At 38.1% G+C, this 25,833-nt stretch overlaps 1 protein-coding gene across 8 annotated transcripts in view; it reads left to right on the top strand.

Moving 5' to 3' along the window:
* LOC131162383 (general transcription and DNA repair factor IIH subunit TFB4) overlaps positions 1–22,284 on the top strand; it is a 74,127-nt gene extending 51,843 nt beyond the window's left edge. The window contains exons 10-13 of one of the 8 annotated variants that reach the window (XM_058118804.1): positions 8,178–8,273; positions 18,698–18,795; positions 21,486–21,562; positions 21,901–22,284. In XM_058118804.1, the coding sequence (XP_057974787.1) occupies positions 8,178–8,273; positions 18,698–18,795; positions 21,486–21,562; positions 21,901–21,975 (346 nt within the window). In that variant the 3' untranslated portion in view covers positions 21,976–22,284. Of the gene's footprint in view, positions 1–8,177; positions 8,274–18,697; positions 18,796–21,485 lie in introns of all 8 variants that reach the window. The other 7 variants (XM_058118803.1, XM_058118806.1, XM_058118810.1 and 4 more) reach the window with 7 other exon arrangements.
* The last annotated feature ends 3,549 nt before the right edge of the window (positions 22,285–25,833 follow it).

Raw genomic sequence — 25,833 nt, 5'->3', positions numbered from 1 at the left:
TCTCAACTAGAGTCCGGTTCATCCTTTCAGCCACACCATTTTGCTGAGGTGTCCGGAGAATGATGAGCTATCTCCTAATGCCTTGCTGCACACAAAACTCCATGAAACGAGAATCAGCGCACTCGGTCCCATTATTTGATTTGAAGGTTTTAATTCTACTCCCCGACTGGTTTTCCACTTCAGCTTTCCACGACTTAAACCTGACAAACGTATCTGACTTGTGCCGCATAAGGTAAACCCAGACTTTCCATGAGTTATCGTCAATAAAACTCGCAAAATAAACATGTGCACCCCTTGATGCTACTCTTACCGGCCCCCCAAACATCAGAGTGTACGTAGTCAAGAATACCTTCCATCTTGTGAACAGCTGATTTGAATTGTAACCTGTTTTGCTTCTTGAGAACACAGAACTTGCAGAAGTTCAGCTTACATGTTTTCATGCCCTTCAAGAGTTTTCTCTTATGAAATTCTTTCATACCATGTTCACCTATATGCACAAGCTGCGTATGCTACAAAAAGGTTTCATTAAATTCAGAATCTACGACTGCAACTCCATCTACAACAGTAGTTCCTTGTAGTGCATAAATGTTTCCATCTAACTTTTGCCCTTTTTTCACTATTAGATTGCCTTTGCACACCTTCATAATTCCACTTTTAGACTTGTAATTGAATCTATTACAATCTAAAGTGCCAAGTGAAATGAGACTCTTCCGTAAGTCCGGTTTGTGTCTTACATTACTCAAGGTTCTTACAACACCATCAAACATTTTGATTCTTACATCTCCTATGCCAATGATTTTATATGATACATCATTGCCCATAAGAACTGAACCTGATTTTACCAACCTGTAAGTGTTGAACCACTCCTTATTTGGAGTCATATGGTAAGAACATGCCGAGTCTAAAATCCATGAGTCTGTGAGGCGATCCGACCCCGATGAAACTGAAAGTATATCACCGTCACTGCAATCTGAATTCCCTTCAACTACATTTGCTGATTTTCAGCATTCCCTTTCTTCCATTCCGGACACTCCGGTTTAATGTGCCCCTTTTTGCTGCACTTAAAATACCGGATTTTCTTTTTCCTCTTGGACTGAGATCAGGATTTTTGACTTGATCCATTTCTAAATTTTCTTCTCCCATGTTCATGGTTACTTTTCACAACAAGTCCCTCTGCATAAGATATTTCATCGCTGACTTTCTTTCTTTGATGAAATCCAAGCAACGCACTTGTCACCTCTTCCACATTCAAGGTCTCTTTGCTCCATGTAAGAGTTGTAGCCAAGGTCTCATACGTGTGAGACGTTGGTAGGGAATTCAGTAGCATCAGTGCTTTGTCTTCCTTTTTGAATTTCACATCAACTCGCATTAAATCATTTATGATTTGATTAAATGCGTTGATGTGTTGGTTCAAATCCGAACCATCCACCATCTTAAGCCAATAAAGCTTTTGCTTAAGAAAAAGTTTATTCGTAAGAGATTTAGACATGTACTGGCTTTCAAGCTTTTGCCATATAGCCGCAGGAGAATCCTTTTCCATGAGGTGATACAGCATGTCATCTGCCAGACATAACCTGATAGTATATACTGTCTTTGCCTCTAATTCCTTCCAATTTGCATCATCCATGCCTTTAGGTTGAACACACAAGGCCTTCACCATCCTTTGTTGCACAAGCAAATCTTTTACCCTTCTTTGCCACAAACCGAAATTACCGATTCCATCAAATTTGACAACGTCAAATTTCGCAGATGAAGTACTCGATGCCACAACAACACTTGCTTTGATACCAATTTGTTGTGTATAGGATCGGATTGCACAGCGGAATATCCATGCAACAATTAATGTAGAACCGAATATGGAACACACCCATGCAGTATATATGAAGCAAATAAAATCAACACAAGTAATTACGTGGTTTGGCAATGCCTACATCCACAGGAGCAAACGGCAAAGTTTCACTATCTTGGTGTCAAAGGACACAATACAATGATCTTCTTACTATGAGAATACACCCATAATGATGTATATATAAACACTACGGAGGCTTCCCTCCAAACACCCAACCATACTAACGTTCACATTCAACATTTGAAATCAACGCTGGTCTCCCGAGCGAATTTGTTGACGTTTATGGTCAAACCGTCGATGGAAAGATACCGAGACCAAATCATCTCTGCATGTTCAGTCAACCATTGACAGTTCCTTCAACGGATAAAAGCCGAGTGCAAACCTTCTGAAATTCAGCCAAACTGTCGACGGTTTCCCCCAGTACTGATTCTACTATGTCTTCCTCCTTTGTGTATGTCATCTACTCAACAATATGAACCACAAAACACAACAAGTGGTATAAGTGTCATTGTATTTAAATTTCATTTATGAACGTCAGAAGAGGTCTACCTTTTTTCAAAAAAATTTGAGGAGAGTAGTGTAGTTTGCCCTATTTATTGCTCCCTTTTTTTTTGGATTAGCAAAAGGAAAATATATTAGCAAGGCATCAAAGGGATGCCAACCCATGGCACAAAACATCAACCACTCTAAAGAGTGTCGCAAACATCAAGGATTACAAAATGATCATTAACAATTTTCCCACTTATCCAGCTGGAGACAGCGGCAATCCATTAGTCTTTGCAGGTCTAAAGCGATGTGGATGAATCTTTGAAGGTTTTCTTGTTTCTTGCTTTCTCGGGGAGAGCTTTATTGAATGTAAGGAGGGATTTCAAACTCAAACCTCTCCAACAAATGGGTTCTTTGACCACTCCTCATCTGACAAGGTGATATTTAAACTTCTCCCCTAACCTTCCCCAAAGAAATCTTCTTTGAATTCCTTCCAATCTCCTAGCGATTGAGGCCACTAAGGGAAGGAGAGTCATGAAGTAAATTGGAAGATTCGCCAAAGTGCTCCTGGTAAGAGTGAATTTGCCTCCTTTTGATGAGAAATTTCTTTTCCATCCTGCCAATCTCCTCTCAAAATTTTTAAGAATGGGGACCCACATTCCTTTATCTTTGAATTTGGCTCCGAGGGGGAGGCTGAGGTAATTAATGGGAAAGGTTTCCATCTTGCAACCAAAAGACCAACAAGGAAATTCCCCCTCATGTTTTCCTTAATTGGAATAAACTCACTTCTACCGAGGTTCACTTTTAGGCTTGAGATGGCCTCAAACACTAAAAAAATGCATGGTTGAGGATATGAAGATGAGAAACTTCTATAAGCCCTCCATTTCTACCCACCTTGAGATCTCTAATGATCCTTCCTTCAATAGCTTTCATCAGCATGAGGCTAAGCACCTCCATGACCAAAATAAATAGAAAGGGGGACTAGGGATCTCCCTGTCTCAAGCCTCTTGAGGAGCAAAAGAAATCAAAAGGACAGCCATTTATGAGCATTGAGAAGCTTGAAGTTTTGATGCATTGAGCAATCCAACTACACTGGCTCCCTAAAGCCCATTTTCCTAAGGAGATAAAGAAAGAAGTTCTAGTTGACATGATCGAATGCTTTCTCTATATCCAGTTTGCACACTATTCCCCTTTTTTCCTCCTTAAGATAGACATTCTACCACTTCATTAGCAATAAGGGCAGCATCCATAATCTGTCTTCCAATCACAAAAGCGTGTTGGTACTAACCAATGACAAGAAACTGAGAGTTATCATTTGTGCTTTTGAACAAATAAGAAATTGAGGAGTTTATAGAGTGATCCAACAATTCTGCAGCAATGGGCTTCCACAAGAATAGTATGCCCCCTGAGCTACCAACTGCTCCAAAGGATGTCCAATCATAGGCATCTTGGGCCCCAGAGATCATTGATCAAGAGCTGCTCCATTGTCTCCGCCTTAGTTTCTTGCAAGCACACCATATCGCCTCTCCAATCCTTAATAAAGGATTTGTCATTGAGATCCTTCACATTCCAGGAAATGATATTTCTTAAAATGATTCAACACAAAGGCTCCATCTACTGCATGCCTCTTCCATTTTTGAGCATCCTCCTGTTTTTCCATGGTTCATTGTACATTCCAAGCACTTTAATTCTTTATTAGTATCCAACTTTTTCTATACTGCCTACAGGTTTTTTGTGATTGCTTCCCATTTCCGCTCTTCTTTTTCTTTCAATATCCTCAAACAACTGTAAGGCTCTATCCTCAAACCCTTTGAAGGACACGCCTATGGTTTTGCTTACCGATTTCAGCTTCTGAAAAACCCAAATAGATACCTAATTCTTGAATTGACCGCTGTCTGAGTCCAAGTCATTCAAAATTTCAAGATTGGGCCTATCAACCAAATCCTCGAAGTTGGGATTGACACACAAAGTGTCATAGCTAGTACTGGGGGTTGGGACAAGGTCTAGTCTTCCAGTGTCATTTGGAGAGTTAGGGGCATTCCTGCTCCAAAACCGTCTTCTCCTAAGTTGCAGCTGCCTGTGAGGGGAGGTCCTGTAGGGGGAAAGCATTCCCAAAGTGGATTAACTTTTTGGCAGCTTCAAAAGGACTATCATGTATCTTAAAGGGAGAAAAAAAAGACTTGGGATTGGACTTCGAGTGGTCAAGTGGGATTGTTGGGCTGAAATTGATCCCTGTACGGCTCCAAGGCCCAAGTTGAGGCATCCTCAAACGAGACGAAGGCTTTGGGACTGCCTTTATCAAGCTTAAGGGAATCCAAAAGAGTCGCTTGTAACACTACTCTTCTCCCCCACCACACACACAAAGGATTGTATGCACTTACTTGTCTTCGCCACCACCTATGGGTTGGTTGTCAAGCCACCAACCAGCAATAGACTCAAAGGCTTGTCATAATGAGGGCATGGGCGCAAGGGAGCTAATTTGTTGATAATTGAGTTCAAATCCCTTGGGTAGGTTGTTGGCTTCTTCCCCACCTACTGAATGCCTGAAGATGTTGAGCCTTTCTTTGTGGGAGAAGAAACACGACGGCCCGGCTCGACTGCTGCGGAGGAGATCTTCACCCATCCCTTGTATTCAAACCCTTCTGGAAACGCAAGGGTTCTCTAACCACCGCTGTTGGTCTCCATAAGGGCAAGGTAGTTCCCAAACTTGTTTGAGTTCATCTTCAAAGTGAGGGTTACATCCTTGTTCCTTGTTCGATGAAACCAAGAATTTGCCTGGGGTATGGATTTTTTCAGAGTCCAGAATTCTTCCCTAGATTCAAGAAACCATCTGAATTTTGCCATCTCTAGGAAGATGGAGATCCTCTTCCCCTGCGATATTTCGTCATTCAAAGTAAATCAGAACTTCCCCCCCTTCTAAGAACAAGTTGAAAGATTTCCTTTCGACCACCATAGTGCACTTCCCATCCCTCAGCATCACTTTAGGACAGGCAGCAAATAGAGAACCAGTCATAGAGTCAACCAGTGGGAAGCAAGCGAGCACCAAAAAACCATAGAGAAAGGTGGAAGAGGAAGGCTTAGAACGAGATGAAGAGGACTGCTCGAACTAGGTCTTGAGGAAGGGAGATGACTACTCAAGCATGAGGGGAGTCGTGGTCGAGCATGATGAACAACACCGAAGAGGATAAGGAGAGGACTAGGGCTTGCAGCAAGAGGGTAAGGTGAGGACTGCTCGAGCGAGAGGGGAGTTGAGGTTGATCGAGAGAGGAGTTGAGGTCGAGCAAAAGGGGAGTCAAGGTCGAATGGGTTCTCCAGTTCAGGACGAAACACGAGTAGAGAACCTCCATTGTTGACGGTGAAGGGACATGTTGAAGGGAAGCAGCAAGGGTAGTCGGTGAGCGAGTTTGGCTTCGAACAGCATCGCTACCTGTTTCCACTAGGACATATGCATGAATTGCATATATCTTCTATTGCTCCTATTATTTGTCAGTCATTAAGTTATTTGTAGGGATATTTTGGTATCTGGACATTTATTTTAAATGTCATTTGACTTTTAGCAAATCATGTCACTGTTTGTAGGCATTTTGGTCATCTTTATGTTTTAATTTCTGTTGGGCAGGTGTGCTGTCTTTAGATTAAGTCTAAGACTCTAAATGAAGCCCTTTAGATGTTTTCTTTGCTAGGGAAACCCTGAAACCTTTTAAATGGTTGTTACAATTTGTATTCAAGAAGTCTTTTTATTTTTTGGATGAATTAACAATGCATTTGGTCTGTTAAGCAGATGTCTCTCCTTTTGTCTTAGGGATTAGGATGGGGTGGCCTGGCCCTCCAAATTCCTTTGTATTTTTTTTTTTAAATTCTGTTTACTTTTGTGAGGGAAGTGCCATCAGCTGGTGTCAGAGAGCAGAAACAAGATACCTTCAAGGAGAAGAAATCCCTCTCATGGACCAGTTGCTCAACTGAACTGGAATGCAATGGTTGATTTTGATCCACAGTGGTGATATAATCAGTTCTGAAAAGAAAGACCCCTTCTCAAGATGGTTATAGTTCCAGGAGGTTGAGTCTCAACCTAAAGATGAACAAGATAGTTCCATAAATTTGATATTATTCTCAAAACTTATGATGTTTAGAGCAATGATGTTTTTGAATATTGGTATTTTCCATCAAATATATGGGGTATCCCCTCCTGACTGGGAAACAGGGGATGCAAAGTTTTTGCAATATGATCAAGTAACTAGCAGAGATATACTAGTTCAAGTGTTTTTGCGAATGTCTGCGCAGAAATTTTACTCAGGTCAAGATAAGTTCTTTTATTGCTGTTCACTGAAATTTTAAACATGAAAATTTTCGTTCATGTAACATTGAAGAAGGGGAACTCAATAAAATTTGGGAAGATTTTCTGCAGAATGAATTGATTAGTCAAATTTCTAAAATTTTAAGGATTAAATTGAGTTTCTCAGCTGAACAATGTTCAATGATATTATAGAACTTCAATACTAGTTGGTATTCAGCAACTTCATTGCATTTTCAACTGAAAATCAGATCAAGCATGTGCGTTTGAAGTGTAAGACTTATCATTAGTAAATCAAGGTTAATGTAGTGTGTCAAGCTATTCAAAGCCACAACTACAAAAAAGGATGCAGAGAATTGTATGGCCCTTCAATTCATCATGGCAAGCTCAATCTAAACCCAAGGGCAATCTTTTTTTCATCTGGTTGGACTGATGTACACCTGATCTGATTATGTGATTGTTAATGTGTTTTTAAGCCATCTTTATGTCTTTAATCTGGATTTAATTTCCTGTTTATTGTTTTTCTTTTGTTTGTCTTTGTCATTTAAGTTCTTTGTAGGGTTGTTTGGGTTAGTAGAGATTTATTTTAAGTATTATGCAAGTCATGTGACTGTTTAATGGTGTTCTAATATTTTAATTTCTTCTGGACTTTGATGGTTTCATTGTTAGGTCAGCCAGCCTTTTAAAAGGGTTTTTGAAGTCACGTTGTTGATTTCTTTCTTCTTTTTTTTAGATGAATTACCAATACTTTCAGCCTGCCAAAGCAGATCTGCCTCTCCTTCTCTTGTGGATTTAGATGTTGATGTTCTAGCTCTCCATCTTTCCTTATTTTCTTGATTATCTGTACTTTGGTATGTGAGATATGTCACATTCTAGCTTCTCCACACTTCAATGGGAGTTGAATATGATCAGAAGCAGCTATAAGCTATGAATCTTGTGAAAAAACACCCAACTGAAATTCCCCAACTGAAGAAACAAGAATTTATCATAATTTCTCATGATAGCTGTGTAATTGCTACAATGATTCATTGCGCTAGTCATTCCAAAACCATTCTGTCAAGGTTTTATTAAGTTATCCTGCAGAAGTGCCAGTTGCACTAGATTGGCCTCATCTGCTTTCCAGTGGAGGAGACCTTTTCCAATGAGAATCTAGTTCTTGTTGGTGTGGACATCTGAGCTTTTATGTGCGTCCTATACTCTCTACTGCTTGTTTCCTGGTTAGCTGTTTTAATTCTTCAGTTTGCTGTAGGCTCGTGCAATAAATAGGATTGGTTTGTCAGTTCCATGCACCATTATGTTAGCTATTTACTAAAAGCATGAAATCATATTTTTACTCGTGCCATCCTGTATCATTTGCTTAGCTGCATATCATTATCCTCCTCCCATGTTCATTTCATGTGTATATTTTTTCTTTTGTGCCTATCAACTTGGATAAATTATGTTCTGGAAGCCATTTTCATTGTTATTTATTGTACTAATATCCTGTCACTTATTTGCTTTTTTCTGGGGTTCTTTTTAGCAGTTCTCTTATCAAAATTGTGGTACTCGCAGGTGTTTCTGCCATAAAAATACAATTGACATGGGCTACATATGCTCTGTTTGCTTGTCTATATTCTGTAAGCATCACAAGAAATGTTCAACCTGTGGGTGAGCAGTTATTCCCTTTCCAACTTTAGTACACTACTGAAAGCTTCCATGCCAAATAGTCCTTTTTACATCTCCTTGTGAAGTAAACCATTTAAAAATGAGTGCCAGTTCATTTGAAATATATGCAGCATTGTTTCCTTGCAGTTCAATTTATCTCCACCTGTTTTATTATTATTAGTATTACTTAAATGCCAAGTTGTCTTAACAATAGATATGGATGTAGATAAATTAGAACACAGAATAAGAGTAGCCTTTTAATGCTTGGTGGAGTTCTATATGCCTTTTTTTAAAAGTATGCTCACAAAGTCTGCCTGCCTTTATGCTTTTCTGAATTTTAAAAAAATCTTATAGATATATCTAGTAGTGCTTCAAATTTCTTGGCAGTTTCAACTTTTCATGATTATGAAAATAAAATTATCCTGCAAAAATTGTGGTTCTGTTTGTCATGTATGAGGTTTGAGGTTTACAAGAGGCAGAGGAGATGTCCTTGGTGGGAAGTCAAAAGGTGGTTCGGGTTCTTTATCATGAAGCCTGACATCTAAGCTCTAACTTTGGGGGTTACAGCAGTGGACAGCAGGGAGACTGTCGGTCTTTATTGAAAACAAATTTTCATATTGTGGCTTCACAATTTAAACAAATGAATCAGGATGCTTAGATCATGGGGGAGGCCTGGTGGATCATTATGGGTGTTCTGAGCTGTTATTTTAGTTTATATATTGACATTGTGTGAGATTATTGGATGTCAGTTGAGTTTAATGTCTTAGAAAGGCCGCTTGTTGGTGGCTATGAATTTCATTTATGCATCCTGTTTTCACATTAATTATTTTCTCGTTTCGAGGGCCTAATGACAGATATGAGTTTGAAGGTTTGGTCTCGATATGTGGCTCTTTGATCCTCCAGGCAGACATGAGTTTAGCATTCTACTTTGTCGGTTGGGTTTATGTTGTCATACTGCAAATTGTACAATTCAGCACCGGAAGCTACCAGTTTGTGTTTTGAGACAATGACTCCTACAGTCAAAGCGGTTAGGGCTTCGGCTGGAGTTGCAAAGGTGGTTGAAGCGGCTAGGGTTTCTCTTGGGGAGGATGAGGAGATGAAGATTGGGCAGGGTAGCTTGTTGATTGTATTTGACTTGGGCTAGTTATTTGTTATAGGAGTCGTCCTTTTGTTGCCTAAGCTGGGCCAGGATTTTGAAAAGGCTCATTGTGTGGAAAGGTCAGAATTGAATAGTTTTTTGGATAAAATGGAGGGCTCTTCAGCCTATGAGATGGGCCACTCGAAGGATCAGGTCCATACTCTAATCGCAGCTGTCAAAGCCCAAGAGCGAGGTATTATAACCCAAGGGTCGGACTACCTTCTAATAAGAGCCAGAGGGTTTCTTTTAGTTGGGTTTCAGGCAGTAGTGAGGCCCAAGAAGGTTCTCATAGCAAGAACCAGGGCTTGAGAGATAAGTGTGAGCAGGATCCTTTGGACGGGGGTAATGGTCTGAGGAGGGAAGTTTTAGTCAAAGATACAAAAGGGGGGATCTTTTAGATGGAGCAGAAAGTTCAGTCAGATGGAGGAAAAAATATGCGAGTCTTGACCATGGTTCATGTCAAGAGGTTCCTATTTCTGGGAATTTACAGAATGGAAATAAATATGAAGCACCAATCAGAAAAGGAGGGGAAAGTTTTAAAAAATCTGCTAGGAAAGGTTGAATTTGCTCGAATTCAAACATTTGGGGCAGAAAATTTTTTAAAATGGATGATGCTGGGAATTTTTATGTTAAGGAGTCTCAAAACTGCTATAACTCTGACATGGATGAAAGAGGTAAATGGAAGGAGGAAAAGTGTGGGACATCTCACAGAGGGATAGTGACTTTGCATGTGATTCTGGTCTATTGTTGGTTGAGATTCGTAAAAAGTTTGATCATGCATCCTACTTTTCTGATGCACGAGGGATATTTCTTATGTGCCCCCTTCTCTGCTTGAAGGTTCAGAGTATGTATCTATTTTTTGATTCTTCTACTCCTATGGAGAAGTTTAGTGTTCAGCAAGTTGCAGCCCAAAATGTTTTGGATGGAATGGGATTGTTGTTGGTTGATCCTAGAGGGAATGAAGGTCAATTTGATGGAGCTAAAAGAAAAGTGAATAAAGGTCAGTGGGAAGTAGCAAGGCTTCATAGCTCTATCAATTATGAAGGAAAGGGTTTAAAAATGGGTTTTCATAGTTGAGATGTGTTAGTTCTATTTTTCTTTCTTTTTATTTTCTTTAAATTTTTTTTATTTTCTTGCTTTCCCTTCTATAAGGATCTCTCGACTTCACCTAGATTGTAATTTTCTCTCTCTCTCTCTCTCTTAATATATTTATTTTGAAATCAAGAAAAAAGTTTTCTCTATATCTTAGTTTGCTTATACATCTAAATTCACCCTAATGAGTCTACTCTATACAAAGAGGGGGGTAATGCTATCAATGAGCTTCTCTTGGATGATTAAAGAAACTTCACTCATAAAGGTATTCTTTCTACTCCTTATTGTCCAACAATACTGATAGTTCTTTGTGCCAAAAGGAAAAATCTAACGAGGGAGAGGTTATTTCTATTGATTCATTAGTAGGTGAGAGAGACAACTGAGACCCCCAAAAACTCCTTGAAGGGTTGGGAATTAAGCTAGTGAGTCCTTTAGGGAAAGAGTTAGAGGTAGTTGTTACTCCTAAGACTTGTGAGAGAGAAAAAGAAGGTGCAAAAAGAATTGAATAAATTAGATGCCTATGTAAATTATGGAGGGGGAAGGGGATGAGGCAATGGTTCCAACTAGTTAAATTATGAGGATCATTGGTTGGACTGCTGTGGAGTTGAGGAATTTGAGGAAGAGGTGTCTTATTAGAGAATTTTTGAATAGGAGTGCTTTTGATCTTTGATACTTTAGAACCAAACTTGAAAGGGTAGATGGGGGCCAAATGGTCGTCTATAGTTTATGGGAGAGTAGGCCTAAGGATTGGGAGGCTCTTCCCTCTCGGGGGGTGGCAAGGGGGGATTCTTATTATGCAGGATACTTGTTCATTCTGTTGAATAATTGGGTAAAATGGAAGACCTTATCACAATTATTGGTCTTTATAATATATGTCAAAGTACATGCTAGTGACCATAATGCCCTTACTAACTTTCACTTCACTTGTTGACATAACACACACACACACACACTGACAATGCTAAATGACTAAGATAACCATCAACACACCCCCTCAAGTTGGAGCATATATACCATATGCTCCTAACTTGTTACAAATGAATTTAACACAAGCACCCTGCAAAGCTTTAGTAAATAAATCAGCAAGCTACAAATCAGACTTCACATTAGTAGTGGTAATGAGCTTCTACACGAGTTTCTCTTGACCAAAGTGGCAATCAATTTCAATGTGTTTTTGTCCACTTATGAAAGAACAGGTTGGAGGCAATATGAATGGCAGCTTGATTATCACACATCAACTCCATAGACTGAGAATGTGGAAACCCTAGTTTTTCTAACATGTTCTTCAGCCAAACAAGTTCACATGTAGTATTAGCTATGACCCTATACTCTGACTCAACATTTGACTTGGCCATCACAGTTTGTTTCTTACTCCTCCAAGAAACCAAATTTCCACCAAGAATGATACAGTACCCAGTTGTGGATCTTCTATCAGAAGGTGACCGAGCTCAATATGCATCAATATATCCTTGAATACGAGTGTGACCTCAATCCTAATATAGGAGACCTCACCTAGATGCACCTTTGAGATATCTCAAGATGCGAATTACTACATCCTAGTGACTAGTTCTTGAAGAATCAAGAAATTGACTCACAACACATATTGCAAAATATATATTCGACCATGTGACCGTGAGATAATTCAGCTTTTCGAAAAGTCTCAAATATCATCTTGGGTTGGGCGACAAATCATCCATGCCTGACACTAGCTTACTATTAGGATCCATAGGTGTATCAATGAGTTTGGATCCCAACAGTCCAGTCTCATTTGAAAGATCAAGAACATACTTCCTCTGTGACAAGACGGTTTCGATACGAAATTTTTATACTTCTATACACTAAAAGTACTTCAATACTCCCATATCCTTTATCTAAAACTTAGTATGGGGTGAATTCTTTAGGCTCTAAAATCCTTGATCATCATCACCACTAATCATAGTAACATCCACATACACAATAAGCAGAATTCTTCTGGATGGAGTATGATGATTAAATATAGAATGATCTATTGTACACCGTTGAAGGCCTAACTCAAGTACTACAACATTGAAGTGACCAAACCATGCCCTCAAAGATTGTTTTAAACCATATGGTGACTTCTTGAGCCAACAAACTAATACTAACTCCCCCTGAGCAACAGACCCAAGTGGTTGCTTCATATATACCTCCTCTTGGAGATCACCATGTAGGAAAGCATTCTTCACATCTAATTGGTATAGAGGCCAGTGATAGGTGGTGCTTAAGGAGATGAACAAACGTACTAAGGCAAGTTTGGCTATAAGGGAGAATTGTGTCTGAACAGTCCAGGCCATACACCTGAGTTTATCCCTTAGCAACAAGGCGAGCCTTTAATCAAGTCAAGGAATCATATGGATTAACCTTCATAGTGTACACCCAACGACAACCAACCACAGACTTATTAGGAGGAAGATGTACCAAGTCCTAAGTGTCATTTTCTTATAAAGCATGCATCTTTTCTATCATTGCATTCCTCTACACAGAATGGGGTAAGGCTTCAGGAAAAGACTTGGGAAGAGCAATAGAAGACTGGGTACTAACAAAACAATAGTTTAAGGGTGACAAGAAATCATAAGAAACAAAATTAAGAGAGTGGATTATGGCCTATGGGTACAAGTGTGTTTACCTTTTCAAACAAAAATAGGAGGATCAACCGCTTGGGGAAAAGGACATCTGATGAGAGAACTGGAGGCGTAGAAGTGAAAGCTGGAGGAGGCTCTCCTCCCTTGAGTCATTGTGTGTACACTTGCAGATTGGGATGATCCAAGTGACAAGAAGGACTCAAACTGGACGAAGATGCATGAAGACTAGACGAAGGAAATAATTAAGGATCGGGAAGACTAGGCAGAGAAAGAGACTCATCAAGATCAACAGAACTCAAGGAATCATAGTAGTATGGTGTAGACTCAAAAAAGGTGACATCAATAGAGAAAAAGAATCGATGTAATGTAGGGCTATAACATCAACATTCCTTTTGAGTGTAGGAATATCCCCAAAAAATTCATTTGATTGCGTGAGGATCCAACTTTTCCATTCTTGGAGTTAACTAATGGACAAAAGACAACCAAATATATGAGGAGGAAGGGAGAACAAAAGAGTCTTGGGGAGGATAATTGACTATAGGATTTTACCACTAAGGACGGAGGATGACATTTTATTAATGAGGGAGCAAGCAATGGGCATGACATCACTCCAAAAAACTTTGGGGACAAACTTTGTTTTTTTTTGGAATGTGGGCACAAGATAACCGATGGATTATACCAGAATTAATCATATAGGTTCTAATTGGGTACTAAAGTACTCCTTAGCATTATCACTAAGAAGCATCTTAATTGCCATATCAAACTGAGTCTTTATTTGAGAACAGAAAGCACAAAAGATATTAAACAACTCAGAACGATCTTTCATTAAATACAACCAAGTCATCCTGGAGTAGACATTAACAAGTGTAATGAAGTATTGAAATCCCAAATTCGAATAACATGACTAGGACGCGAAACATTAGAATGAACGAGCATGAAAGGATTATCTGCTCTTTTGTTGACTCGGGGAGCAAAGGGAACACGACAATGTTTTGCCAATTGACAAGACTCACACTCTAGACTAGACAAAAAACTCAAGGTAGGAAGTAGTTGTTTTAATTTGTCCAATTACAGATGATCAAGGCGACAATGGATTTGAAGTGGTGTAGCAGCAGCTGTGCGAGCAATGGGAGAAGAGAACATCTCAAAGTAGCAGGAGTCCATGAGCCTCACATGCTGTGCCAATTGTCTTCCTCATCTTTAGATCCTAAATAATCATAGAATTAGGAAAGAAGGTTATAGAACAATTTAGTGCCTTTGTAAGCTTACTAGTTGACAAGAGATTGAAAGGGGACTTAGGAATGTATAAAATAGAAGAAAAAGAGATTGGGGGAGTAGGATTTACTGTTCCTATCTCCTTAACTGTACTTGTGGACCCATCAACAAGCGTAACTTGAGGTAGATTTTTAGGATACTGAAGGTTAGAAAAGAAGTTGGTTACACCTGTCATATGGTCAGTAGTAGCAAAATCGATAATGCAAGGGCTATTGGGAGGGATACCAGATGACATACAAACTTTAGGATTTCCCTTCTGAGCAAAATATGCAATCTGATGAGATGCTTGTTGGGATGTTTGATACTGTAGGAACCTTGAATACTCTTCCTCTGAGATAGTTACAGTACACTGTTCACCTGAACAAATGTCTGGCAATGGAAACACACTCTTGGGATTTGAGTATGCCATCCCAACACCGCAACCTCGAAACAGCAGCAAATCAGAAATACACAGCAAACAAAATGCTCTTGAGATTCCAAAGTGAACTTCTGGACCAACTGAAACAGCCACAAGTGAATTTCCTGACCAACTGAACCAAACAAAAATGAGTCAACCACTGATTCAACCACGGATGAGTCACCAACAGTTGGACATACCACTGCCACAACCCTACAAAATCAATGTATAAGTGCTGCCACTACTCCAAGAGACTTAGACACAGCCCCAAGATACCAACACACAGCTCTAACAGTACCAAACAGTCTATATACAGTAGAAAATTAGAACTGCAGAGCAAACAACATTCTCTTGGAATTCATGGACACCGTCCCAAAGCACAACTTTCGACAACCGGAGCAAACCACAAGCATACAATGAACAAGAAAGATTAAAAAAAATCAAGAACACAGCAATACAACTGTTTTGGGCCTCAATGAACCCTATAAACATTGACCAACAGGTTCAGGCATTAGCAAGCAATCATCCCTGGAATGCCACACATGAGCAACTAAAAAATGTGATATCTTCGGACAAAAAGGATGACAAACACCTTGGTATTATGGTGTGAGGAAGGATTCAAGACATTTGGGAGGAAATCAGAGCAATATGGCTGCTCAAAAGTGTCTCAGGTGCCGGCGTGTGTGGTCGGCACTGCCGTCTTTCAGCCAGCGCGTGGCAGTGCGTGGAGGCTCCTTTGACTGAAATTTTGAGGGCTGGCATATTGGCAGGTTATGTGGCTTGCTATGTGGTTAGTTTCACAAAATATGAGGTATTTCTTGAGGTGTTAAAGAGGATAGCAGCATCCAGGATTTTTCCAGCAACTGCAACTTTTTCCAGCAGCTCCTGGACTGTGGTGATGCTGATGACCCTTCTACAGCAGCAGGTTGCATGGTATTATGATGTTTAGGGTTTGATTTAGCAGTGGTCATTTAATTAGGGTTTAGGTCGGATCTTGCTCTAATACCATGTTGTTTAATTGGGTAAAATGGAAGACCTTATCACAATTATCAATCTCTAGCTCTATTTATAATATATGTCAAAGCACATACCAATGACCATGATGCCCTTGCTAGCTCTCACTTGTTAACATAACACTCACACTAACAATGCTTAATGACTAAGATAACCATCAACACTTTCATTAAAACTAATAGGCTGGTGGGTTTTTTTTCCTGTGTCCTTTTTGTTGGAAGTTAAAGGGAGGGGCACAGTCTATGGTCCTTTTTATAGCAGCCCTTAGGTCCTTCTCTTTGGGATGAGTTATATGATGTGTGGGGTTTTGCTATCCTAGGTGGGTTGTTGGGGGGGCTTTTAGAGTGGTGAGATTCCCTAATGAGAAAAAAGAGGGGTGGTAGAAGTACCATAAGTATGTATAATTTTAAGGGGATTGTGGGTTGTACTAAGTGGGAGGAGGAGTTTCTAATCTCTCTCAGATGTTTTTGTATAGAGACGTGTCAGATTATTCTTTTTAATCAAAGCCTAGCAAAATTAAGTGAAATCCTTCTCCATTCAAGTTCAAAATTTGTGGCTCGCTAATAAATCTTTCCAATCCTTGGTTAGGAGTATTTGCAGCGAGGAAGTGGAGAAGGGTTGGGGAGGTTTTATGTGTATGAAAAGGCTTTCACATCTTAGAGAAGGGTTATGAGAAGAGGATCTTGAGGAGATGATTTTTAGGGAAATGAGTTGAAAACAAGAAACTAAATTCAAATGAGTTAGGGAGGGTGATTGATATTCAAGTTTTTTTGAAGGTTCGCTAATGGTAAGAGAAAAAAGGAAATTGGATTTTTTTCCCTTTTTTTTTTTGGGGGGGGGGGGGGGAAGGGGGGCGGTATGGGGGTGGGGTGAGGTTACAATTGATTCTAGTTTGATATTACAGATGTTTTTTAATTTTTCCTAATTTGTTTGTGGAGGAGTATGGGTAGGCGCCTATGCTTTAGGGGCTAGAGTGGAGTCCAATTTCTAAAGAAAAGGTAATTTGGTTGGAAAGACTTTTGAGGAGAGGGAGGTTAGGGTGATTGTCTGTGGGATGGATAGGGATAAGGCACTGGGTTTGGATGGGCTTTGTATGGGTTTCTTTCGGGATTGTTGGGATGTGGTCAAAGGGGATTTAATGAAAATTTGTGTTAATGGGATTTTGTGTAAGAGTATTAACTCTACTTTCATCCTGTGGTGCCCAAGAAGAATGGGTCTATACAAGTTGCTAATTTTTAGCCGATTAGCCTAGCTATGAGTGTCTAAGATTATTGCTATGGTTCTAGCTAATAAGCTCCTCCCTAGAACCCATATATGCAGGAGTTTTGTGCACTGAGCTGCCCTTTTCTACCTAATAGGCTGAATTCAACGGTTGGTGATACTAGTTCTCAAGCTTGAAGTGCTTTTGTTGGGGGCGGGGCAATTTTGGATGCTATTTTGATGGCAAATGAGCAGTTGAGGATGTTCGGAGGGAGAAAGGGGAATTTTGTTTAAAGTGGTGGATTATGAAAAGGCTTATGATGGTGTAAGTTGGAATTTTTTAGATAAAATTTTTAGGAGAAAGGGATTTGGTGAGAGGCAGTGGGGTTGGATGAGGGTGTATTTGTCAAATGCCTCTTTGCAGTCATTATTATTGTAGAACCTAAGTCATTGTTTAGAGCTTCAAGAGGTACAATTGTTTAAGAAGGTGTCAGGGTTAAAAGTCAATTTCATATGAGTGGTTTAGCTTGTATTAATTTTACTCGAGTCTAGATCCTTGGAATTGCTGCAGCAGCTGCACTAGCTGGGTGTGGTTCCCTAAGTTGGCCGACCTATCTAGGAGTGCCTTTGAGGTTGGTTGGTTTTTGGAATTCTGTATGGGAGAAGGTTTCTAAGAGATTAGATGGTTGGAAGCGTGCTTTGTTCTCTTTGGGTGGGAGGGTCATCCTTATTCAGTCTTGTCTTTCTATTACCCCTCGCTGTTTCTTGTCTTTTTTTAAATTCTTGTGGGGATAGCTGAAAATATTGAGAGTGATTAGAGATTTTCTTTGGTCTGGGGTAGAGGAAAAGGGATCATTTGGTTAGTTGGGCGGCTGTTTGTAGGCCTAAAAAGGAGGGTGGTTTGGGTCTTGAGAATTTGGTATCTGAAAAAAGCATTGGTTTAATGGGCAAATGGCTTTGATGTTCCCCTTTAGGGAAAACCTCCCTTTTGGCATAAAAAGTAACTAAAAGTAAATTTGGGATGCAAAGTAATGGGTGGGGCTAATTTTGGGCTTAGATGTTCCTTTGAGAGCATGCGGATGTGTATTTTGCAGATTTATCCTCTCTTTGTCCCATACACCAATTTTGTTGTGGGAAATGGCTCTGGCGTTCAGTTTTGGAATGGCACTTGTTTGGGTGATTCTGCATCCTGCACTTCTTTTCCTCATTATAGGCTTTCCTTGTAGCATAATGGATCTATATGTTCCTTTTTTTTATTCAAATGGGGATGAGCTCTATTGAGACTTTCATTTTCATAAATCTCTTAATGATAGGAAGGAATTCATCCTTCCATCTGGAGGGACTATAGATCTTGGGTTCTAGACTCTTCGGGGGAGTATTTCTGTAAATCTTTTATTGAATTTTTTATCCTTGAAAATCTGTCTTCCCTGCTTCGTTGTATCGTTTGAAAGGCCAAAGCCCCACTTTGATTAAGGCTTCTAGTTATTCTTAATAAAGGTAAACACCAAAAGTCTGTTGCAGAGTGGGTCCAGTGGGAGGATTTTAAGGCTCTATCTCCCGATATTTGTTCATTATGCTGTTAAAGTTATGAATCTGCTTCTCACTTGTTGCTTCATGTTAATTTTCTTGGAGGATTTGGAACAATTTTTTTGGATTATTTGGAGAAAGTTGTATTTGCCCTAAGTCGGTTTGTTAACTCTCTCTTTTAAAGGGTTTGGAAGGAGTCGAGATGGGTTAGCATTGTGGACGTGTGCATTGTTTGCTGTCTTGTCGGTATTTGGCTGGAGAGGAATGCTCGTATCTTCACGGGTAAAAAGATGTCTTGCTCCATGCTTTTGGTAGAATTCAGTATATGGCTTCATTGTGGACATTTGCAGCTGGTTGTTTCATAGGGATGTCTTTTTCTGAACATCAGCTTGATTGGATGGCAGTACTGTTTTGATGTTTTTCCGTTTTTCTCTTTGATTTTTATCTTTTTTGAAGGAGGATTTCTTATGTTCCTTTGTGTATAGTCTCTCTTCTGCCATAAAATTTCTTCTTTTTCTCAAATAAAAGATAAAAAAATCAATATCTGGTGTCATCAGGTAATGTGAAATTAAAAAAATTTAATATCCGGTGTGTTTGCTAGGTAACGTGAAATAGGGAATGATCTAACAACAATGATGCAAGCCGGGGTTAGACTGGGTCAACAATTAAACAAATCTGCATGATATTGAATGGAGCAGAACTTGGCCCCAAAAGTGCAGTGCCAGGACAGCACTTTTATAAAAAATAAATAAATAAATAAATGAATAAATAAAAGAAACTAAAATGATTAGTGATCACACATAAATTAGGTGTTCATGAACCCTCTGTACCAGGACTGTGCAGTAAAATATGCTGGAAGTCATGCCACTGTTTTGGATTCTCCTTCCCAAGAGCTTGAACAATATTTTTTGACTGCTAATGCTGCCAGTGTCTGAATATCGTCCCTTTTATAGAAGCAGATGTAAAGTTTGTCTATAGTGGGCCTTTTTGAATTTCAGGGAACTTCTAGTTGTCAAGTAAAAGAAAATGGGCTGCCAGTGTCTGAATATCGTCCCTTTTATAGAAGCAGATGTAAATTTTGTCTATAGTGGGCTTTTTGAATTTCAGGGAACTTCTAGTTGTTAAGTAAAAGAAAATGGGAAGATGAATTCGGCATGTTTATTTTTTTCAATAGGAATTCACTATGTTCTTGACTGCACAAAAGTGCTTGTCCAGACTAAATATTAATAATTTTTTTTTTGAATTTCCAGTTGGATGAAGAGAGGTGGCGAAGATACTTTGATAAGTTTAATAAAAATCAAAATAAAATATTGAACTTGGAAGTGACGAGTGAGGATAAGACTGAAAATAGGAGATTTATTCGCAGCATTAATCCTTGAAATTAAGATGACATTAAAAAGATGAAAAGTAGGAAATGTATAGGGACTAGATAAAATGCTAATTGAAGTTTGGAAATGTTTAGGAGATAAAAGGAAATATTTGGTTAACTAATGTATTCAACACTATTATAAAAACCAATAAAATGTCCGAAGAATGGAGGAAAAGTATTGGAGTACCTTTATACAAAAACAAAGACGATGTCAAAACTATAATAACTATTGTGGAATTAAGAATATAAGTCATATGATGGAATTATGGGAAAGGGTAATTGAATATAGAATAAGACTAGAAATGAGGATTTCAGAAAATCAATTTGATTTTATACCTAGTAGATGAACAACAAAAACTATTTATCTTTTAAGAAATTTAATTTAAAAGTTTAGGAAAAAGAAGAGGGATTTCCATATGGTTTTTATTGACCTAGAGAAAGCATGTAATAGAGTACCTAGGGAAGTTCTTTGGTGGGTTCTAGAAAAGAAGAGAGTATGCAGTAGATATACTAAGATCATTAAGGATATGTATGATAGAGTAGTGACTAGCGTTAGGACTATAAAAGGGGAATCTAGAAATTTTCCAATCACAATAGGTGTACATCAAGGTTCTACTTTGAGTTCTTACCTTTTTACTCTAGTGATTGATGAACTTACTAGGATTATCCTAAATGAGATCCCTTGGTGTATGTTGTTTGCAGTTGATATCGTGTTGATTGATGATAGTAGGAGCAGAATGGAATCTAAGTTAGAACTTTGAAGAGTCACATTAGAGTCTAAAGGGTTTAGGATAAATAGGAATAAGACAAAATGTATGAAATGTAATTTCAGTAATGTAAGGAGCAGCAATGGAAAAAAGATTAAACTTGATAATCAAGAGATTAATAGTACTAATAGATTTAGATATCTTAGATCAATTATGCAAGTGGAAGGGGAAATTGAAGATGTAGTATATAGAATTAAAATAGGTTGGGTAAAATGAAGGAATGTGTCAAGTGTATTTTATGATTGTAGAATACACTAAAATTAAAAAGAAAGTTTTACAAGACAGCTATAAGGCCAACTACGCTTTATGGTTCATAATGATGGGCAACTAAGAAACAACATGTACAAAAAATAAAAATTGTTGAAATGCATATGTTAAGATGGATGAGTGGTATGACATTAAAAGATAAAGTAAGAAACGAGCATATAAGCAATAATTTAGGCATAGCACTAGTTGAAGACAATATAAGGTAGGGGCAACTTACATGGTTTTGGAATTTGAAATGCAGGCCTAGTAACTCACTTGTGAGAAGTGAGTTAGTTATTGTTTTTGGTATAAAAAGCGATAGGGTTAAGGATAAGTCTAAAATAACTTGACATGAGGTAGTAAGGAAGGATTTAATAGCCATTAATCTCCTAGAGGAAAATGTTCTCGATCGGGTGAATTGGCGGAAAAAGATTCATGTAACTAACCTCACCTAGTGGAACTTAAAGCTTCTTCTTCTTGTTGAAGTTGTTATTTATGAAGAGAAATGCTCTTTATTTTTTGCTGATGCTTCTCCCACTACCATATGACCTTTCTTCTTTCCTGTTTGCATGTTGGCGGGTATAATGCAGGTCAACCTTTGGTCAGGCCCAATCTTCGGCAGCAGATAAGAAGAGAAAAACCCCAGAAACATAATCTTAATTTAAGAGTATGGTGTTTTCCAGTTGTGTTTCTTCTCTTATTTACTTTGTAGGACAAGCCTTCTATTTTTGTCACTATATAAAGATGCTCATCTGGTTCGAATTTTCTACTCCCCATTTTTATCTTCTTGGAACATGAGCTCTTGGGAAGTGGAAAATTCTGCTATTTTACAGAAGGGGTAGATGAACTGATGGTTAAAGAACTTTTGCAAGCATCATTTTGTTGACATGGTTTCCACCTGGACTGAACATAAAATGACCTTTTTGGATTTTATTTTTTTTTTAATTTCCTATAGATCTCCCCTTGTTCTCCTTCCTGACACGCTGAAACTTTGTTAAGAGTCAGTGTTCATGCTGCTCTGCTTATTGGTACAAATTGCACCGACTGGAAACAACTGTGGTTATGAGTAGCTGCTTGTAGACTAGAAGGTGCAATTTCGTGAAATCCTGGGATTGATTTTAAATGGATTTGGGCTAATTTAATGAGTGATGGTGTGCCCATGCTTTTTTTTTTTTTTTTAAATGTTTTTCTGATTTTCTTTAACCTTCCTTCTACAAGGGGACCATTAGAGCCAATTTAGCATTTAGATTTATTAATTCATTTGTTTCTAATTTTTCCCTGACGTTGGATCAGGCATCTGTAACAGTGGTAATTTTGCTTTTTTTTTTTCGTTTAAGATCGAGGATTATCGTTTTGAAATGCAGGTTCCTTATGAATTTGAAATTTGAACTTTATATGTATATTGTTTTTTATGTTTTAGATTGTGTGGAGAAGGCAACACATTGTCTATGAATCTATCACAAACAACTTTTGCCAATATTTAATTTCTTTTTCTAGTACATTGTTTGTAATAAATATTTATTGCTTATGTTATTAATATTTGCAGATTTTTTTATAAATGAAGAATTTTATTTGAAGGGAGAAGATGGTACAACTGAAAAAGAAATAGAGGAGAAAATTAGAAATAGGAAGAATAAGAGAAATCCTCCTATATCAATATCAATAAGCTAAGTCAATGAAAGTAGAGCCAATCAAGCTCGTTACAAGTGGTTCAAAAAGGTGTGCTGGAAGATAAATCACTCTATTTCAAAGCAAGTTATTAACAGTAGCTACACTTGTGGAAATTCTAGTGTTCCTCTTCAACTAGGCGCACGAAGTGCATCGCCACAAGTTTGTCTCATCCTTTTCCTTACCAATACTCTTATCAGGCTTCCAAAGTGGAGAGGTAGATTTACTTTTCACCAAATATGCCAAATAATTTATTTCAAGCAACTATAGTAATAAGGCAATGAAGAAACAAATGTGAGCAAGTTTCCCTATTCCCCAAATGAAGAACACGAGCATCAAGTGATGGGGTCTGACCTTCTCTTGAGCAAATCATTGATGTTGATTCTTTGAAGTATGGTAATTCAAATGAGAGCTTTTATTTTTTTTAGGGAGCTTTAAATTTCTAGAGCAAGGAATACAAATGACAATGATTTGCATTAAAGTCTAAGAGTCAAGTCGTAAAAAAGGGATTTTACATGAGAATTCTTTAGGACCTAAATCCCAAGTCTTTTTAATAACTCTTCAAATGAATATGAAATGAATCAAGCAAGTTGTTTAAGAGAGCTAACTCATTAATCTCTCTCATTTCGATTTCTCCCAAAATCAAACCTTCAAGAAATATCATCCCTTTACAGAAGAAAACAAGCAAGAAAGGAGCATTGAGAATTCGATAATTAAAAAAGATGATGAAAAGTAATAGATAAAGGCATCTCCCTCGCCCAATGATCTTCCTAAAAACAATTTCACTCCCTATTACCACCATATATTGAATTTTGGAAGGAATAGTCATAAATTTGACAAACTTACTTCCAAGGACTATAATAAGTATATTGACAATTAGTCTAACATCCCACTTGTGTTATAGTAAACCAAATTCACTATGAACTACCTTATGCTATTAGGTTGGAAAGTCATAACTATTTTCCTACCAAAGAAATGTTTTTGGGTGCCAAATTACCATGACCCAAGTCTCCTTCCTTTTAGACCTTCACGTGGTCTTGGAACCTACAAGGTGATTTCTATTTCTTTTTATCCACTCAACCACAAGAAATTCTTCATTAATTTTTCAAACCTGTGTCAATCTCACAAGAATTTTAAGAAGAGAAACATAATACAAAGGAATGGGAGGCAAACATCCTTGAATAAGAGTAATACAACCCCCCAAGGTGAAGAACACTCATTTTACTAACCATCTAATCTCCTAGTCACTCTTAAAAACAAGATCCCAAAGAGAGTGAGCATTAGGATTACCACCCATGGGGACACCCAAAAATGTAATAAGCCAAGTCAAAATGGCACAACCAGCTGGTCTAACAAAGGATCCATAATAATGTCAAGGCCTACCAAATCACTTTTAGAGAAATTAATTTTTAACTTGGATGCTTTCTCAAACACATGTAGGATAGTCAACAAATTAGAGAAGCAACCCATGTTTTCTAAGAGGAAGAGAATAGGCTATCTGCAAACTGAAGATGCAATATAATACAATGCTCATACCCTACCCTACCTCAATCCCCTCCAAAAACTCTTTATCAACTCCTATCTCAATCACCCAACTCAAGGCATCAACCATAATAACAAAAAGAGAAGGAGAAAGAGGATCTCCTATCTTAGACCCTTGGATGCCTGAAACAAAGGCTTAACCTCTCCATTTACTAAAATTGAAAAAAAAACAAAAAAAACAAAAAAAAACAAAAAAACCAAAAACGAAAAAAAGACCATAGAAGATAAGCACCCTCTAATCCATTTTCTCCACTCAGACCGAAACCTTTTCTAGTCATAACCATATTATTCATATATATTCATTGTCAACAAGAGCAAGATATGAGACTTTTGCTCCAATTTTTATAACTTTCATAATGCTGTTGAGAGAAAAATAAAAGTAATATTTCTTTAAAATAAAAAATTTCCAATTTCTTGGGTGACATTTAAATGGTTAGTTTAGGATTTTGGTATTAGGAAGAGACATGCTCGATGCAATAGGAAATGAGTTATTTCTTATTTTATAATTGAAGTCTAATAAAAATTCAAAAAATTAAAAGAAAAAAATTCAATGATTTGTCTCCCAAAACGTATCATCTCAAGTTCATTGTTCTTCAATTATGTACATGCACATTTTTGAAACTACAAAATGACAACCTGATGAGTGTACGAAAGTGCTCTCTAAATACCCTATTATTAGACTAAAATGTTAAAATGCGAATAGAAATCATTGGAATCAATGTGTATTCTTGAATTAAGTTTCTATTTACTTCAGGATACTCCTAAGGAAATTTTTATATTTAATTTCAGAGTTTATAAAAGATCAAGTCAAAGCCCAGTCAAATTCAAAGGAGGAATCACAAAAGGAAATTGTAAGAAGTCCAAGTTCGAAATTCGCTAGGAGACAAACCGAATATATTTCTGTATTTTAATCATAACTCTCTCATCGGACATCGAATGGGCGTAATTCAAGTGGCGTTGGAAAGCTTACAGAAAGAGTTACAATTCATTGTGACATAGTATTTGTAGAGACCTAAAAAATTGAATTAATGAGAGAGTAAAAGAAAAGAAGGTTTTTGGTTTGGTGTAGACCAAACCGTCAACGGTTTAGTGGGAGACCAAAAAAAACTGTCAACGATTTTGTATTTATGGCAGGCCGATTATAGGTAAAACGGTAAAAAGGGCGGGTTAAAGACCCAAACCGTCGACGGTTTTGTGACGGGTGCTGAAAATCGTCGATGGCTTTGTTTGTAGTGCTGATTTTGAAGGGGGTTACGAGCTTCATTTGTTTTAAACAAACAAATCTCTCTCTCTCTCTCTCTCTCTCTCTCTCTCTCTCTCTCTCTCTCTCTCGGAACCCTACGACACCCTCTCCCTTCTCTCTACGATTTCGCTTTGATTATAGCCCGAATTGACGATCAACAGCTACCATAGGATCCTAGGAGTGATCCTTAGTGGTTTAATCGGAGCAAATTTTCAATTTAGGAATTCCAGACACCGCTCCAAAGTCGAGGTAAAAATGCTAAATGTTGGTATTTAATTGATTTAATGGAGTGTTTGGACCTGGATATGTTTTAATGGTAATAATACTAGGGTTGATGTTGTTTGAACTAAGAAAATGTGAATTTCAGGGTTTTGAGCTTCAAACGCCGTGGGGCGTGAATTTAGGGATTCTAGCAACCCTCTCAATAAGTTAGGTAAGAGGAATAAATTATAATAGTTATTTTTGAAAATTACTGGTTGAGTAAA

Source organism: Malania oleifera, chromosome 8, assembly GCF_029873635.1.
Source record: "Malania oleifera isolate guangnan ecotype guangnan chromosome 8, ASM2987363v1, whole genome shotgun sequence".
Taxonomy (NCBI): Eukaryota; Viridiplantae; Streptophyta; class Magnoliopsida; order Santalales; family Ximeniaceae; genus Malania; species Malania oleifera.
The sequence above is the reverse complement of the archived record's forward strand: the minus strand, read 5'-3'. Positions and strand labels throughout refer to the sequence as shown.